Source organism: Clarias gariepinus, chromosome 23 (genome assembly GCF_024256425.1).
Source record: "Clarias gariepinus isolate MV-2021 ecotype Netherlands chromosome 23, CGAR_prim_01v2, whole genome shotgun sequence".
NCBI classification, from domain to species: Eukaryota; Metazoa; Chordata; class Actinopteri; order Siluriformes; family Clariidae; genus Clarias; species Clarias gariepinus.
This window is the reverse complement of record NC_071122.1, coordinates 10,672,727-10,686,831: the sequence shown is the minus strand read 5'-3', so window position 1 is coordinate 10,686,831 and position 14,105 is coordinate 10,672,727. Positions and strand designations below refer to the sequence as shown.

The 14,105-nt window shown below is 37.3% G+C and overlaps 1 protein-coding gene across 6 annotated transcripts in view; it reads right to left on the bottom strand.

Moving 5' to 3' along the window:
- Positions 1-14,105, bottom strand: part of pcbp4 (poly(rC) binding protein 4) — a 104,103-nt gene that overhangs the window by 47,667 nt on the left and 42,331 nt on the right. For all 6 annotated transcript variants that reach the window (XM_053484312.1, XM_053484306.1, XM_053484308.1 and 3 more), the window contains exons 2-4: positions 8,461-8,652; positions 5,065-5,088; positions 155-187 (exon numbers count right to left, since the gene is read on the bottom strand). In XM_053484312.1, the coding sequence (XP_053340287.1) occupies positions 155-187; positions 5,065-5,088; positions 8,461-8,568 (165 nt within the window). In that variant the 5' untranslated portion in view covers positions 8,569-8,652. The remainder of the gene's footprint in view (positions 1-154; positions 188-5,064; positions 5,089-8,460; positions 8,653-14,105) is intronic.

The window sequence follows — 14,105 nt, the reverse complement described above, 5'->3', positions numbered from 1 at the left end:
GGCTTAATGTCACAGACGAGCTTCAAACATGTCCCATTTCCTGTTTGGTTTGAATAAAGTGCAAGACTCACACACACACACACACACACACACACACACACACACACACACACACACACACACACACATTTCATATAGATTCTGGATGTCCTACCTCCTCACGTATCCTCTTCACAGTTTCTCCTTTCTGTCATAAAAAGAGCAGATGCTTTATTTACATATAGCACATTTATACAGTATGATCAAACATACAAACTTACAATAAATTAATAATATGTAAATGGATTTATGATGGAGATGGACAGGAAGTTAGTTAAACCAGCAACCAATGCATGATATATTCTGCACTGTGTGTGATCAATGTCTTTACTTATGTGCATTATGTCTGTCCTTTTGGGAAAAAAGACAATGCAATGAACCAGAAATAGAGAGAGAGAAAGAGAGAGAGAGAGAGAGAGAGAGAGAGAGAGAGAGAGAAACAGCTGATAGAGGTCACATGTAAACACAAGGCATATCCACACACTAGAGCATGAGCTTAAAAAGTGTTGATGAACCTGAAAGAGGTGATATTCCCAAAATATTGTGACAGGATTTTTTTCCCTTTAAGTGTCGAATGCACACAGAAAAGTGCTAGTGTATTCTGTAAAAAGGAAGTAAAAAAAAAGAGAAAAAAAACAACAAAAAAAAACAAAGTAAGTAAGTCTAAAGCTCTGCCAAAGTCTGCCTGTCTCCCTAGTTCTCCTTTACACCCACCTTCACACATACTGGGTTCTATATGTAACTATGAGGGGCATTGTGCAGGATAACAGAATACAGTTATGAGGCTAAAAACTAAAAACTTCTTTATTTCTTTAATTTTTTTTTATATAATCCACTGCTAGAAAAAAAGAGACTTATCCCAGAGTTTCACTACTGATTGAAAAGGTAGAATGTTTTCTTAGTACACAGGAACCATGATTGACTGCCTGCTTCACCTCTGAAATGCTGGACCCCCAGGAACTCCTTTATAGGCCCAAATATGTGTGAGCAAAGTCAGAACTGTACAAGGATGTGGCAGTAACAATCATAATGCGCAAGTGGTGTTCGTGGATTATTGCATTTAAAAGTCTGATAAACAGATTTGGTGACATTGGTTTTTGAGGATCAGGCTTTTCACTCACTAAATGTTCACAGGAATGACTGCAGTGGGCTCTGAGCCACCTCAAGATTGACCGACAATCACAGACATCCAACTTTCTTTAAAATGTTTGCACCATTCAAATATTTTACTGTGGCTAAGAGTCTAATCACAGTACTGTGCTTAAAGTCTTCTGTAAATCTCAATCGGTTTTACGCCTTCTTTTACAAGAAATTTAATTCAAAATTTTAAGTCCCAGATTGACTTAAAAGCCCCTTGTATAAATGAAGAAAAACAACAGTTTGAGCAATTTACAAAACTTGTGCATGGTTTAGTTTGGAAAATAATGTTACCCATATTGAAAGGGTGCCAATTTGCCAAAAACGAGATGAGCCCAGGGTTTTGATAATGGCTTCCAGCTGATAGTCCAGTAGAGACATTAATTAATTAATTTTCTATGCAGCTTATCTTGTTCTATGCCAGAGACTTTGGGTACGAGGTGGGGTACCAAAGTGTCGGGCACACACACTACCAGTTAGCTTAATCTGCATGTCTTTGGACTTTGGAAGGAAACCGGAGTACATGGAGGAAACCAACCGAGCATGCAAACTCCACGCACACATACTCAAGGCAGTGTAAGTATGTATCCAATAATGTAAACATTAAAGCACTTTTTGTAAGTCGCTCTGGATAAGAGCGTCTGCCAAATGCCTAAATGTAAAAGTAAGGCGGGAACCAAACCCTCCAAACCCAAAACTGGAGGTGCAAGGTCATAGTGCTAACCACTACGCCACCGGGCCTCAGAACAGCCAATCCACCAAAAAAAAAAAGAGAACCAACAGGCCTTGAGTCCCATTAGCAGCCTGTCTCTAGTGTTTTACAAGTGCTTGAGCAATGAATCTACATACCCGTGTTTAATAACCTTACTGCTTTTTTCATTAAGCACATTAATAACCGATCTAAACGTCGGGTTTTAGAGAAATGGAAGACTAGTAAGAAACAAGGAGCCTGATCATCGAACATCGTTTTAAACATGCTTTTAATTTACACCGCCTATGCTTTGCTAACTCTTCCTGGCAAGCCTCACCACTCAAAACGATGTATTAACACATCTTAGGGAACAATATGTCCTTTTTTTAAGGATTCCTTCATAACAATTGCTGCATTTTGTCTTGAGGCTTGAAAGTAACAGTTTTTTAGCAGATGATAAGCAAATACACAAACATGTGGTGAATTAGCATTTATGCTAATCACTTGAATACATTAAACACATTTCAGTGCATGGCGGTGTTTTTTTCTTTATTCTGATAGTAATACTGATAATTTACATAATTTTACCTTACATCTTAATTTACGTAGCTGCTACAGTTGTCATGGAGATGGGATTTTTGCTAACTCTCTTGCTACCATAGGACATGCATGGCTAAAAACAATATGAAAGGAAAGACTTATAATATGTTTTATGTGAAGAATAATATTTCATCTCATATCTTGATTTCTGTAAAAGACACAAACTATTACTTTTCTATATAATAGCACTTAACTAGCTAGCAAGGTCACCACATGTTGTTGTTTTAGCTAAAATTTTTTAGCCTAGCTAATTAGGTTTCTGGGAAACAAAAACACAGGATTAGACAGCAGATTGGGGATTTAAGCTAGCTAACAAATTTGATTCAATATTAAATATGTTTTTTTTTTTACTTTAACATAGTAATTAATTTCTCAGTGGCACTGTACAGCTGCTGATAGTGAAGCAGTTGAAAGTGCTGTGCAGAGAAAAATGTCCTCATGTCCAAAAAGACCAAAAAGAAAAAAATAATAATCATGCTACTTGAGCACATGCTGCCAAGTCAATCTCTCTTGGCTGAACAGCAGTCTGTTTGTCTTAGTCAAAACAAGGAAATAAAGAAGAGATCCAACATGCGACACAGGCTGGGGCAGGATGCTGCAGGACTTACTGCGAGCTAGCAGCTCAAGTCTCAGAAGAACAGTGCACTCCCACACAGACACATACACACAAGTTAGACGATGCACATTAATGATGATGATCTTTGCTCTTATGAAATCTCAATTCCTGCTGCCTTCAGGGATAAACAGTCTCAGCTAGCGATATTAAGCAATACAAGGTTTCAAACTGTAACCAATTCCCATCATGACTGTATACGAAAAAAAAACTTAATAGACCCTTATTGTGATTACGGTTTACTTGGCAATTTTATTACCTGTGGGGTCTCCGGTTAACATGCGCGACTTTAATAACCTAAATCCACACCATCACTTAAAGGAAAACTCCACCAGGAAACACATTAAGATCTCTGAAAAATAGCTTTTAGGCTGTGATTTAATTTTTTATATTGACACCTTGATTTCTGAAACAGGAATTCAGATAGCATGGTGCTGCATGGTCAAGATATGCCACACCCCGACAAATGGAGACAAAACTTTGGCCTTGCAAACCCCAAGCACACAGACCTAGGTGGAAATCAAACCTGTCGCCCTGGAGGTGCAAGTACGGTGGGTTTCTTCCAAGTATTCTGGTTTCCTCAAACAGTCCAAAGACATGCAGCGTAGGCTAATTGTTGTATTCAAATTGCCTATAGTGTTTGAGTGTGTGTGCTTGTTTGTACCCTGCTACTGTATGTGCCTTGAATTTCCCTGGGATAGGTATAAATGGTATAAAGAATGAGAGTGAGAGAGTTCTACACTAAGGCCAAAACATGTGGAAATGTATGGGGGATGGGGAAAGTACACTAATGCATGTATCTCAGCATTTCACTAGTGCTTGGATACTATCAAGGTAGACTGTCTGCCTCATGTCTGTAATTCTGGCCTCCCAGGAACTCCTTGAATAGTCCAAACATGTGGACATGGCTTTTAGAGAGGTATGTACAGGGGATGTTGCAATAAATCCCAGCTGATTTCCTGTGCAAATGGTGTGATGTGCAGTGTGAGGCCGTGCATTGTCCTGCAAGAAAAGAATGCCTTTGGAGAAAACTTCCACCTTGATGGTATCGAAGCAATAATTTAATGATGGGGGGTGAATTAGTGTAGCAGGGGATTATATAGAGAGCAAGGGGAGTTTTTATTCTCATAACTGTGTTCTGTTATTATGTACAATTAAAAGTCCCAGTTTGACTTGAACACCCTTTTTAGGTTCATTTGTTTCTGTGAGAATGGCAAGTACAAGTTGAAGTCTTGAAAGCTGATGTACAGATGAATAGGATGTACAGATGACGAGGTGAGAGAGCTGTAAAGACTAACCCTGTGTTCATTCTAGCGAGCGGCAGTTCACTTGTCACTTCTAGTTTATTTCTTTCAAGTTGAACAGCTTGTATTGTACATCCTATAGCCTACTGTATTATAGGATTTGCCTAAAATATATAAACTTTGATAAACATGTTAGAAACTAGGTTTTGTCTCAGCTTTAACGACAGATTACGTAAGCAAGCTGACTCTATTAGTTACAGACACTCACCAGAGGCAACATGTCCTACCAAGCTGTATTTTTCTTTATAATGTCTCTATATACATCTAATGGCAGCTTATGTAAGACAGGATAAGCAGAAACATTATATGTTTTTCTTTGTTGTTTTTTTGTATTAAATAGTAAATAAAAACAACTAGCAGGTAGAAATTTATGAGTAGTAAAAACTGGGGCTGCACATGAAAGAATTGGTCTGCGAAATCATTTGATTTTCAGTGCACTTTATCAAACTGAAGCTAATTTGTATAGAACTCAAACTCCCACTCAAAGATTTCCTAACGTGAAAGTAGGGTATGGGATTAAAGCTCTGCTGTATCATTCCCAAACAAACTGTTAAAACAAATGAAAATGAATGAGCATGCCTTAAAAAAAGGTCAGACATGTTTTAATAGTGTATTTCCTATTCCAAAGCATGCAACTAACCAGCAAAACCTTAGATAGCAAGAGTGGAAGAGGTACTCACCTTGCCGATGATACTCCCGACCTCCTGCGGAGAAAACAAAACAGACACAAGGCAAATGTCAGCGTATTGATCCGAGCACTTTTGCCACCCCCAGACGCCTGTCTGTTGGCTTAGACGAGGAAGCCGCCTGTGAGCTCGGCCTCGTCCCAATTCTAACAACCTCACTAATCTACTTATTGGACTCCGTGATTTGAAGGCTTCAGGGAACGTAACGTGAAATAAGAAGGGAAATGAACCTTCAGTAAATGATTTTTTTAAGTGGGAAAATTCCATTATCAGTTTCAATTACGAGAGCAGCTGTCTGGCTTCTAGTTATCCTTCGATAGGCTGAGAAGTCTAAATCCATGATTGGAATGAAGCAGGAAGCAATTACACAAGGCTATTTCATGTTCTTGTTGAGGTTTTCTTATTGATATTAGAAGGTCAAAACACCAGATCCTTTAATCAGGTACCATCAGGTAAACTCAACAGAAAAAAAAAGTGCCAATTTCCAGAAGCCATGTGGGCAAAAAATAAGTGCACCTGCTGTATTGAGAGTAATTAACAAGTAGTTTAGAGCCAGGAGCTGTAATCAAACACACCTTGGCACTGACTCCACAAATCTCTGAAAGTGCGCAGGTGGAACACCATTCTTCCAAAAAATATCCCCTTAGTTTGTGTTTTAAGGATGATTGTGGAAATGATTTCTAGCACATCAGTCCTAAATCTCTAAGTTTAGAGATTAAGTCTTAGTCTATCATCTAAGTTTAATGACGTCCATGCGTAGGATATAGAATGTAAGTTACATCAATGATATTATTATTATTTTACAGTGGTGTATTGATTTGATGTCACTGTTGACGAAGGCCAGGCAAGCAAATTTTTTCTGGAAGACTAGTGATGCTGTCTCTGTTCATCTAGTCAACTTACATAACTCATACCCAGTAACACTACCTAACGTTTGGCACAAATAATTATTGTTTAGAGTAACGCAGGGCCGTCTTTTAAAAATCTTTTTACTCGTTTTTCTATACGTACATGTAGCTGTAATTACTGATCTTAACCACCATGTGATTGATAGATGACCTTTAAAAAACTGCCAGGGAAAACAACCTGAAATCAAACGAGTAAGAATAAACGAATAAAGAATAAATAATAATAATGAAAAAAAACTACACATGATAAAGGCAAACCACTTTATTACAGAAACATTCCATGTAAAGAGTGGTGGTCTAGAAAACTCATTGGAGCTGAATTCTCACAAAAAGGGGGAAAAATTACTAGCGTTAAGGTTAGGTTACAAGGGGTGTTTAAGTCAAACCAGGACTTGTGTTGAACGTTCTTGTGAATGAAGGTAGGTAGCTAGGGCCAGGGGTAGCTCAGTGGTTAAGGCATTGGACTACGGTTCGGAAGATCCCGGGTTCAAACCCCACAACCACCAAGTTGCCAAGAGCAAGGCCCTTAACCCTCAATTGCTCAGATGTATAATGAGATAAAAATGTAAGTCGCTCTGGATAAGAGCGTCTGCCAAAAGCCTAAATGTAAATGTAAGGTAGAAAAACTGATTGACATTTACAGCAGAATTCAAGCACGAGACAGTGATGAGAGAGTTAGATCCGGTAAAACATTTTAATGGGGCAAACATCTGTGATTGACGGCCCTATGGACATTCAGTTATTGTCCCATTCCCCATTTAGTCCTGATCTCTCTCCAAGCCATTTTCACATATTTGGGGCATTAAAGGAGTTCCTGGGAGGCCAGTGTTTCAGACGTGAAGCAATCAGCCCGATCATGGCTGCGGAGTACTGAAAATAACTTTCTACCTTCATGGTATGCAAGCACTAGTGAAAAGCTAGGATACATGAATTAGTGTAGCTGAGATATACATAGAGAAGTAAGAGTCTTTACTCTCATAACTGTTTTCTGTTATTCTACATAGTCAAAAGTCCCAGTTTGACATGAACACACATTGAAAGCCTTAAAGAATGTGTGAGAAAATCACACTGTCAATGTCAACGTTTTGATCAAGTTATTGAAGAGCCATTGAGAAATAAACTAAAATCATGAACTTATATCGGCACAGATGTACTGTAAGAGCGAACAGTTTAAGAGGTAGAATTCATGTGTAATTAAAAAGTAAAAAACAAAAACAGAAGTCTATGTCTCGCTTAGCCCACACCAATTTCAGATTAAAATCTAAATACAAATCTATATATCTGGAACATTAAACAGATTTAACAAATTGCTAAACGTTAAACAAAATGTCGAACACATTGTTCCAGCCCTTTGTATGTATATACAGTATAAATTAGAAAATGTCAAAATGTCACCATATGAAATGTTTTCCCAGGCCACCAAACATATGATTAAACATTGCTTCTGTTGTACACTGGTGACCAAAAGTTTTAAGACATCAGATGTGATGTATTATTATTATTATTCTCCCTGTGCATACAACAGGTGATGTCACTAATTACTTCTCGCCCATGTTGGCGAAGAGTTCTGCTAATTAGAATCAACTCCTTTAATTTTTTGATGGAACAAATACGTGGCAGGACTTTCTAAAACCGAGATGTCCACCTCTGCACAAAAGTGTCTAAAACTAGGAAATTCTCAAGTGAACCGTGAACAATCAAGCAGGCATGGATTGCGTAAGTGACACCAGAGTACTGCGGATGCGTTTTTGACTCTATGCCGAGCCAGATCCAGCTGGTCTTGAAGAATAAAGAGCATCATACTGAATAGTGACTGTTGTATGGCAATTTCCTTGCATAAAATCTAAAATTATTATTTGCCCCATATTAATTGTCATTACAAAAAAATAAGAATGTCAATAAAACACTGAATTTCACTTTTGTCTCAATACTTTTGGCCACTGTACATTGACATTTCATCACTGATGACTTGTTCATTATTATTTTCACGCGAATGGGAAATGAAATTAAAAGACCTGGCATGTAAAGCCAACAGGCACATTGCTGTGCCGTGCTGGTACTAATGACTTCGTTGTGCAAGCAGGCCAATAATGAGCTTCCATGAACCCTTGCTGTGTTAAACGACCACATCCCCCCACAAGAAAATTTTGCTAATATGGTTAGGTATGAATGAAAAGCAATGGGGGTGGGGTGAAATAGCAGTTATTATGATCTCATTTGCATAACCTTAATGTGAGCCTGTGTTAAGGAATCATTTAAAACCCATCAGGGCTAAGCATCATGGGGCGAGTATCCCAAAGGCGTCATAGCACTGAGATTATTTTAAGTGAACATTATCAGATTGTCAGATTGTAACAGGACCAAACTTCTATTGCTGGAGGTTCGCTAATTTAGGATGAGCTGTGAGGGTGGCATATGCCACTGCATATGTGTGTGTGTGCCTGTGTGCGTGTGTGTGTGCGCGTGCGCGCACATGTTTTACCTTGCCATGCATAAGCAACCTGAGGGTAAGAGTGACGTTCATGCCCCCGTCTCCGAAGTCCTGCTCACAGTTCATTCTGGCTGCGGAGTCCGGCGCAGGGAGTCGCATGAAAGAAGCTCTACAGATAATGGAGCTGTTCGAGGTGATGAACTTTGCCTGTTTTTTTTCTTCTTTTTCTTTTCTTTCACAGTTCTGTAACACAAAAAATAGCAAAGCACATGAAACCATTTTCATTAAGTGTTTTCATTCATTATGTCTACATAATTAAAAGTTAAACTTTTAATAAATGAAAGTTTATGTCTTTAGGACTGGTAAGTAGGGTGAGAAAAAAATTATCATAACAGATATTTTTAAAATAATAACATCATGGCATTGTTACCATATCATACCATACCGAACACAATGTATTTCACAGTATATGGTTTTATAATTCATTTATTATTAATTAGAAATTGATCATTTAACCCAGAAATCTAACAGAAATAATCAGCAAAAAAAAAAATTTATTTAATGTCTAAAATTTTTTTAGATTTTTTTTAATGTAGACAAACAGTTTTTTTTTTAACAAAACTTAAAATAAAAAAAACATTACAATTGAAACTGAAAACATGTTTCTTAAAAAAAAAAAAAAAAAATTAAATAAATTCTACCAAAATTATTACATCCTATTAAATTGAAAAAAAAAAAAAATTAACAATTATTTAAAATGTATGAAATAATTTTAGACACTAAAATGAAGAGGAAAGTCCGGTTAAAAAAGAAATGTATTTACTAGCCAAAAATATTATTTACTATCTGTGTGGAAAGGTAAGTAAAAATTTAACATTTTGCTTAATAATTACTGAAATAAATGTTATCAAAACAAAGGAGGAAAATATTAAAAATGTGAAAAGATTCTATTTAACATTGATTTTTCTTCAAGTTTTATTCTTAACTTAATAAATCTTTGGATCAGAAGAAGGAACTAGAGATTAGAGTATAAACATGAATAAAAAGAAATGAATCTTTTGAATTCGTGAACAAGCTGCATGCTACATTGTTAAGATGTGAAGTTTACACCGTCCCAACATGTGATCTGAGTATCGAGGATGACACCGACCTTTTAAATGCTGACCTGTCAATCATCTGTTTTTTATTTGCATAACTGATTTTTTGTTCTTTTATTAAAAAAACAACAAAAAAACTCAGAGCAAGTATATCCGTTTACATTGCTTGTCGCGTTTCGTACGATTCACTCAGACATTCCTGGGCAGCTGTTGAAGCAGTCAAATATCTCATTTGCAAAAGAAATTGCCAGTAAAATAAGAGGAGAACGAGGCTCATGTTGAGGTTGATGGTTGATTGAGATAACTTAATGGGTGAGTGGGAGAGAAAATTCACCTCTTCCTCACAACAAAAATATATCAAAATGACTTTCCTTTCAATCCAGTTTTCCTGGGAAGTCTAATACTCCCCATTTTAACCCTCAAATTTTTTATTCGAGTCGGTGCTGGATCCTGAAATGAGGTCATAACTGAAGGTTTAATCGTGAAGTCAGAAGCTTAGAAGGAGAATTGCATAAGCTCTTGGCTCTAGTGTGCCGTCTGGGTAGAATATTAGAAGAAAGAGAAAAATAGAAAGACACTCGGGTAGACATCATACATTTTTATATCCTTGGCATCTCTGTACGACATTTCTTATCAGTTTTGGCTGTTAATTTTTTCAGCATGAGGATTGCTCTAGTTAGACGAATCCACTGTAAGCCTCGAGTCCAGGAATAAAGTCAAAGGCTTAAAGGAAGGGAAAAGAACGATCATCAAAGGATTTGTCATTTTGTAGATTGCTAACTAGCTGAGCCAAGTCTAACATACGTACCCAGCATCTGGATTTGGATTTCTCATTAATATGATATTAAGCATTGGTGTAAAATTGTGAGATCGTGCTCTTTTGAAATTCAGAACTAGCAGTGAATACATCCGCTTGACATTGCTGAAGTTTCTCTTATTCAAAGTCATTATAACTGTGCTAGAAATGTCCTCCTGATGACATCATGGGTCCAAGGAAAGACTAAAGTCTGACGAGAATTACAGCAGTACAGAACACCAAGCTGCAAATCATGATGCTGTTCAAATCTTTTAATTGGATTAATAGTACAAATAATTCATTCTAAACAGAATTGATTTACTGTGCAGTGTTTCTCTAGCGACAACGGGATTTGAACACATAACATTTCAATCATTAGAACAGAACCATAAGAATGTAGGAACTGCTAGCTACCAGTATTATAGAGTAGATGGTTATTAAAGCCACACAGAAGAACAGCTTCTGTTAACAACATATTTATACTCGCTATACTATGGTATACTTGCTGAATGTTGGGATCCAAGCCACCTCGACCAGGATCGTCTTTTACTGACATACGGCCTTCTTTAACACCTTTGCACCATTCAAAGTTTTTACTGCAGTTTTTACTGAAGTCTTCAATAAATGTCAATCGGTTTTCATTCACCCCAAGTCCCGGTTTGACTTGAACACCCCTCGTATACTTGTCTCTGAAACATCATTACAGCTCCAGCACAGGTTATCTGCAGGCTCTGTTTACATTCCTGATTGCTGAGGTTTATTTCCAGGGCCTCACCATATTTTCATAAGACCGACAAGTTGAAAGAGAGGAGAGGCTGAAGAAGAAAAAGCAGGGCACAAACGTGACGCAACGCGAAAATGAAAAGATGGGCATGTCTCTCACGAGCGGCATCGCTAACAAGGCCGGCTTGTCTGAATCCGCTGGTACGGGGTGTTAATAATCTGTCACTCGACCAGTCGTGTCTGGACATAGAGACATGTTCAGTCATTAGGGTATAGCCCTCATTTCTACCATCAGTTCCTTTTTTCCTCTCAACAAAAGTCTCACGGACCAATTAAACAGACGTTTCATAGGAGACGATTGTATGCCGAGACTAAGACATGGTACCCAGTGATTATACTCAGACAGTTCTGTCCAAAGAGAGAACAGGCTGGATGTCTTTCAGTGTCTCTAATTGATGAAGCGCCTATGCTGTTTCTTTGTTTAGAGGTGTTGAAGAAGCAACGGGCAGAAATTACCAGACTTTTCTGGCATGACTAAAAATAAGAGCCAGACTGGGGTGAAATTTCATGGCACGTGTGACACATAATTTTTACCTTGAACTGAGTAAATAATACATTAAGTAAAGAAATAATTCACTAATAGATTAGTCTTTTCATCGAATCATTGAAGCATCAGATAAATTACATTTTTACAGCAATGTCTATAGGAGATGGGGTAAAAAAAGAAAAAAATAATAATAAATTAAAAAAAATATATATATATTTAAGTGTTACATTTTTGCATTAAAGGTGGTAAATGTTGCAGTTCCTTTATTATGATGTACATGTTGGCAGGCATGACATCCTGTGTGGAAAAAGTGAATTATTTGTGAAGTTTGTTTAGAAAAATTGTAACAAAATCTGATTAAAATTAGAGTCAAAATTGCGATACTAACAGATTGCAATACAATTTGAATCGGCACCGACAAGTACTAGTTTAAATATAGGGCACAAGTGTGGATTTATTTCTACATTCTAGAACAATTCTTAAAAAAAAAAAAAATGAAATACATTCTGTAACTAAGTAACAAAGAAAGAAAAAAACAACAGTAACATTACTGTCAAGTGCATTTGCCAAACCCATCAATCAGCATGATGAAACTGGCTCTCCTGAAGACCTTCCCAGGAAAGCAAGACCAAAACTCACCTCTGCTACAGAGGAGAAGTTCATTTAGAGTTACCAGCCTCAGATATCACCAATAAACATCCATGTTAACAACAGCATTATAAAGGCTCTAAAGCTAATAAAAGGAAATTATTGCATATTTGTTGTAAGCCCTCAGCATTGTTTTACAGTGTAAAAAGAAATAAAAATCAGTGTTGGAATTAGAAGGTGTGTCCAAACTTTTGGCAAGTAGAATAATATCATATCGGCTGGTCCCTGCTGAGTCCCGACCCTTACCGTTTACAGATTTGAAGATCTACAATCAATAACTTTTAAACCTGTAATCTAAATTTTGCCATTTGATTCTTATGAAAACATCCATGTAATAGATTCTAACAGTCACTGTTAGATATGTTTACATTGACTATATTTCTTCAATCCCACTAATATAATTGTAAATAGAGATTGCAGCTTTTGTACATGTTTCAGAATGTCACTTTCATGACAGACACAAAGTGGTTCTACACTCTAAGAAGCATTTAATCTGCAAGAACTATACCAGAAAACAAAGAAGGAGTAGCATTTTGCTCCAACTTCGAGGTTAGGTTATCTTTCCATTTTTTCCAATAAATCCCGTCTTCTATGTTATAATAGGTTGCAAGAATCCATTTTCATCTACGATTAGTTAGATGCTTAATACATGCAACGTAGTAAGCTAATGAGTGCCCCTAAAGTGGACGAAAGTTGTTTTTACTGAGTTTACTGATCAGGAACAGAAGCAAAACTCACTTTACTTAATGTTACCACCACGTACAAAACAGTCAGATCAAGGATTTACATGGCTGATATTTACATAATAGCCGCAGTACAAACAAAGGTTTAGGCCAGCCCTCTCTTACCAATTCATTTTGATTGGGCCGAATTGGGCCAAACCGTTGATGCATTTGTATTCTGATTGTGCTACAGTATTAGTCCAATTCAGCTCCTTGTAAACACACCTATTCTTTCCTTTTGTTGTTTAAAACTGACAAAACAGGGTTTTCATTCAGCATTGTTATACCCTTATGTAGTGACTAGATACAGTGAAAAAAGCCAGTTTAAACTCAATGTGTTTAGGGTACAGTAGGTTACTCCTACACAGCAAGGCAGATGTAAAAAGTAAATATGAATGCTATGGGTCATGTAAACTAATTAGCCAAATAATTATCAGCAATAGGAATTACCAGATCTTGGTAAATACTTCCATGAAAGTTAAATGCACTTTGAAAGAAAGGTGCCTGACAGCTCCGTTTCCCAAATACTACATCCGTCAAGAGGCATTCTTAAGCTGTGGAACAGGTGCATGGTTCTTTACGATTAGCGTACTTGTAGTATTTGTTCAGCCTCTCCTTTGCCTGTGAACCTCCTCCTCCGAACAGCTCACATAACACACTTGGGGACTCACTCATTGTAATGTGGCAAGTTTAACCCTGACAATAGTGCATTCCACATACACAACCATTGTTACTAGACACTTCTAAATTGGACAGGACTAACAGGTGTCTAGTTGGTCGAGTATTTTTATACGCCACCTTATTTCTGAGTGAGGTGACAGTGGGTTCAGAAAATCACAATATCAAGAGATTGCAATGTTTGACAAGCTGATTCTTCTCTAGTGAAGGGAGGAGTTGGCGGAATTAATTTCGATGACGCTGTGATGTGATTTAGAAGAATCTGTCGCAGACGTCCTTCAGCACGCACTGCGGAATTTCTATTACGAGCCGCTGTGCTTCATCACTGCGGAAATGAATAATTGAACCGCTTTCAGATCTGGAGCTGGACCAGGGTTGAAATCCTCACTTAGTCATCATGCCAAACATATAAAAGCACTTCTATACACACTTTGGTTACTGTTTCAGAGAGCTGACCCTCATGCCTGGTAGATTCTAGGACTCTC